The sequence below is a fragment of the Babylonia areolata genome, chromosome 31 (genome assembly GCF_041734735.1).
Source record: "Babylonia areolata isolate BAREFJ2019XMU chromosome 31, ASM4173473v1, whole genome shotgun sequence".
Classification (NCBI taxonomy): domain Eukaryota; kingdom Metazoa; phylum Mollusca; class Gastropoda; order Neogastropoda; family Buccinidae; genus Babylonia; species Babylonia areolata.
Window position 1 is genome coordinate 1649801 of NC_134906.1, and position 5000 is coordinate 1654800.

The 5000-nt window shown below is 48.5% G+C and overlaps 1 protein-coding gene across 1 annotated transcript in view; it reads left to right on the forward strand.

Annotated features, from left to right (window-relative positions):
• The window catches only part of LOC143276024 (discoidin domain-containing receptor 2-like), a 336888-nt gene that overhangs the window by 288755 nt on the left and 43133 nt on the right, over positions 1–5000 (forward strand). Inside the window, exon 5 of the mRNA XM_076580410.1 lies at positions 2441–2530. Coding sequence (XP_076436525.1) covers positions 2441–2530 — 90 coding nt within the window. The remainder of the gene's footprint in view (positions 1–2440; positions 2531–5000) is intronic.

Consider the following 5000-nt stretch of genomic DNA (forward strand, 5'->3'; position numbering starts at 1 on the left):
TCTCCTCCTCCCCCTCCTCCTCCTCCTCCTCCTCCTCCTCCTCCTCCTCCTCCTCCTTCTTCTTCTTCTTCTTCGTCTTCTTCTTCTCTTGCATTTTCTTCATATTCTCTTTGAAACACGAGCATTCCCAGAGCGCACCCTCTCCCGATAACGGAGTATGGCTCCCCAATGACTGAGGGTAAATGCGGTCACGCACGCGTAAAGTAAAAAAATAAATAAATAAGTAAAAGAAATTTTTTTAAAAAAAGACAATTAAAAAAAACACCTCTACAACAGAACAGTGAAGCTGGGGGTTGCAGCCCACGAACGCAGAAAGAAGAGGGGGTGGGGGGGGGGGGGGGGGGGTAGGAGGGGAACATGTGATGAGAGAAAACGAGACACAATAATCATTGCCTTCAGGGAAGACTGGAAAAGAGAAAAAGAAGAAAAAAAAAAAGCAAGAAATTTATGAAAGGAGAAAAGAAAAGGAAAACACTCTATATCAAACAATTGAGCGATTTACCTATAATCATTATTCCACTCCACCACCACCACCACCACACCCCCACCACGTATCGTCCCTTCGTAACATCCTGCCACCTCCACTTCCCCCACCCCCGCCCCCCCCCCCCCCACCCCCCTCCATCTCCACCTCCCCCTGCAGATAATCTCCCACAGCCTTCTCCTTCTGCTCCACTTCAGCCCCATTGCCCCCTCCTCCATTCCCAAGTAAACACAGTTCACATGCAGTTCCGACGCACACACTCGCGCGCGCGTGCACACATACATACTTACACACCCTCACACGCATATTCTCTCTCTCTCTCTCTCTCTCTCTCTCTCTCTCTCTCTCTTTCACACACACACACACACACACACACACACACACACACACACACATTCCTTTGTCATACGAGAACTTCCATTGCCAGCTGTCAGTAAAAACGCTTTGAAGAGCACGATGGAACGCCATTAGTTCAGATGTTAGATTCGTTGTCACAGTGAGAGAAAGAGAGTGAGAGAGAGAGAGAGAGAGGGGGGGGGGGAACGATCGAACGAACGGACTTTTTTTTTTTTTTTTAATGAGGGAAGTGGAAAAAGCATGCATTTTTACCTCCAGCCTTCAGGGCAGAGAGAAATTACATCAAAACAATTCAGCAAGATTTAAAGAAAAATGGTTATGAAATTAAGCATGACATTCAAATACGCTCTAATACACAGTAAAAACAGGTACATGATATTTGCATTATACTGTGTCAACAGTCATGACAGAAAAGTCTATTAATACACATGGTTGTAGTGCAATTAGTGAGTGAGAGAGAGTGAGAGAATTGCATAATGTGTGTGTGTGTGTGTGTGTGTCCCATTGCACAGATCCGCAGTATATTTTACTGTCGCTTCTCCGCGATTCTCCTTCCTAAAACACTGACAATCCATTTTCATCTGAGGGTGCACAGCCGGGTTGATCGATTGAGACAAGTTCCCGATCGAAACAACGGCCATCGGTCTTTTCCTAACACTGATTTTAGCCGGTGTATAATTTCTCTTGTATTCTGTTAGCGTAATAGATTAAGACGTCTTTCTTTTCTTTTTTTTCTATACATTGATTTTTGAAAGTCCCAGTAATTCATATATATATATATATATATATATATCGTATGAACCGAGAAAAGGAAAATCAAATGCGAAAGAAAGCATAATAAAAGAATTAATACAGATCGCTCATACAAGCACTCAGATCAGACTGTATGATACAGAGCGACCAGGGACTCCTGTGGTTTGTGATCTCAGGGGTAACAGCAGTTGTGGTGTGCAGCAAAACAAACACACACACACACACACCGCGCGTATGCGCACGCACACTGCACACAGACACACGCATCAGTCGAGCCGCTCGAACTCGACGGCGCGCGGAGACCCCACCGAAAACAAACAATGGGAGAGAACCTAGTGACACGCTCGCTCGAAAACAAAGATGATCTCCCTTCGGAGGAGGGCTCCATTGATTTTTTCTTTCTCTCTCTCTCTCCCCTCCCTCTCCCCCCTCTCGCTCCCTCTCTCCCCCTCTCTCTCTCTCCCACTCTCCCTCTCTCTCTTCCCCTCTCTCTCTCTTGTTCTCTGTGAAACAATCTCTCTTGTCAGTGTGTGTGTGAGTGTATGTGTGTGTGTGAATATATATATATGTGTGTGTGTGTGTGTCTGTGTCTGTGTTTGTAAATGTGAATGTGTCTTTCTTTCTGTAGTTTAACGTCTTTTCAGAGGTAAGTGATATTGTACGGGGTAGGGGGCGGGGTGGGGGGGGGAGGGTAGTATATGTGTGTGCGCGAGAGAGTGAATGTGTGTGTGTGTGTGTGAATGTGTATGTGGGTGGGTGTTTGTGAGTGCGTGTATTCCTTTTTTTTTCAGTTTCTATGCATATCTTTCTCGTGGCTGATGCGTGTCTGTGGCTGTGTGTCAACAGGGTCAGGAATACGCCAAACACTTTCTGCTGGAGTACCAGAGAGAGGACTCTGGACACTGGATTCGCTTCAGGAACAGGGAGTCTACAGAGGTCAGTGTGTGTGTGTGTGTGTGTGTGTGTGTGTGTGTGTGTTGGCTTCTTTTGTGCGTGTTTGTGTGTGTGTGTGTGTGTGTGTGTGTGTGTGTGTGTGTGTGTGTGTGTGTGTGTGTCTTGGCTTCTTTTGTGCGTGTTTGTGTGTGTGTGTGTGTGTGTGTGTGTGTTTGTTTGTCTGCTTGTCTGTCTGTCTAAGTGGATTGTGTGTGTGTGTGTGTGTGTCTGTCTGTCTGTCTGTCTGTCTCTCTGTCTGTCTGTCTGTCTGTCTGTGAATATGTGCGTGCATAATGTGGCGTGCGTGTGTTGTTGTTTTTTTCTTGCTGGTCTTGTTGTTGATTCCATTTCATCGTTGTCCTTTCACTTACACAGACTTCCATGTGTGTTTTGTGATGTGATGTTTGTCTTTTGAAAAAAAAAATGACCCAGTCTACGTGTTGTTCCGATGTCCGTAAGACTGACTGTCCCCTTTCTTGTTCAAATTTGCACGCGATCCTCAAACTGACCACATAATTTACCTACCATACATAGACGATACAAAGGAACCCTGAATCGGTTCTTACAGATTGTAAGCGGTGAGTTGACAATGGAACTAGTGCTATAAAACTGTATAGCGTCCATTCTCGGTCATGTGCAAATTTTGTTCAGTTGCCATCTAAATCGCTTGGACGTACGTACGGACATAGGTAACTAGCAGTGCAGTGGGCTTACGTCAAGGTCTGGCCCCGCCCTCCCACCCCAGACCTCCATCTCCTGCCCTGACCCCAGCATCACTCGGCCCGTCCACCATCTCCTGCCCTGACCCCAGCATCACTCGGCCCGTCCACCATCTCCTGCCCTGACCCCAGCATCACTCGGCCCGTCCACCATCTCCTGCCCTGACCCCAGCATCACTCGGCCCGTCCACCATCTACCTGCCCTGGCCCCAGCATCACTCGGCCCGTCCACCATCTACCTGCCCTGACCCCAGCATCACTCGGCCCGTCCACCATCTACCTGCCCTGACCCCAGCATCACTCGGCCCGTCCACCATCTACCTGCCCTGACCCCAGCATCACTCGGCCCGTCCACCATCTACCTGCCCTGGCCCCAGCATCACTCGGCCCGTCCACCATCTACCTGCCCTGGCCCCAGCATCACTCGGCCCGTCCACCATCTACCTGCCCTGGCCCCAGCATCACTCGGCCCGTCCACCATCTACCTGCCCTGACCCCAGCATCACTCGGCCCGTCCACCATCTACCTACCCTCAACCTCCAGCCTCCTTTTCTTTCATGTACGCTTATAGTTGATTTCATCAAGTTTTTGCGCCTTATACATATTATTAGTAGTAGTACTAGTTCTTCTTCTTCTTCTTCTTCTTCTTCTTCTTCTTCTTCTGCGTTCGTGGGCTGCAACTCCCACGTTCACGCGCATAAACGCGAGTGGGCTTTTACGTGTATGACCGTTTTTACCCCGCCATGTAGGCAGCCATACTCCGCTTTCGGGGGTGTGCATGCTGGGTATGTTCTTCTTTCCATAACCCACCGAACGCTGACATGGATTACAGGATCTTTAACGTGCGTATTTGATCTTATGCTTGCGTATACACACGAAGGGGGTTCAGGCACTGGCAGGTCTGCACATATGTTGACCTGGGAGATCGTAAAACTCTCCACCCTTTACCCACCAGGCGCCGTCACCGTGATTCGAACCCGGGTACTTGTTTTTTTTTTCATGTATTTATCTTTTCTTCTTTTTTTTTTCTCTCTCAAGGCCTGACTAAGCGCGTTGGGTTACGCTGCTGATCAGGCATCTGCTTGTGATGCAGATGTGGTGTAGCGTGTATGGATTTGTCCGAACGCAGTGACGCCTCCTTGAGCTACTGAAACTGAAACTGAAGCACCTAGGTGTGGCGTGAGCGTGTGTGGGTCATTCCGCAAACTTGGACGGTCTCCTTGGAACTGAAACTGTGTCGATATCATCATCATCATCAGTATTGTTGTTGTTGTTGTTGTTGTTGTTGTTGTTATCTTATCATTATTATCATTGTTGTTGTTGTTACTGCTGCTGCAGCTTATGATGTTTTGGTGTTGGCTATGCTGCGTAGGCTGACACTTTTCCTTCTTTTTTTTTCTTCTTTTTTTTCACTCCACCCCCATCCAACCCTTTCCCCTCCCCCCCTACCCCCCACCCAAGCTTCCCCCCAACCCTTTTTCTCCCCCCCCCCCCCCCACCTAGCCCCCTAAACCCCGACCCCCCACCACCCTTCCCCGTTTTTAAACCGTAACGACAGAACACGGTAAGACAACCGAAGCTGTGAGAGCACGAAATAAATCGAGTGTGAACGCCCTGTTGACATCGCTTATCTTCTCTTGTTCACCCACTTTGGGGGGAGGGGGAGGGAAAGGGAGGGAGGATAGGAGGAGGAGGTGGGGGGTGGGGAGATGAGGAGAACACACACACACACACACAAACACACAAAGATATAT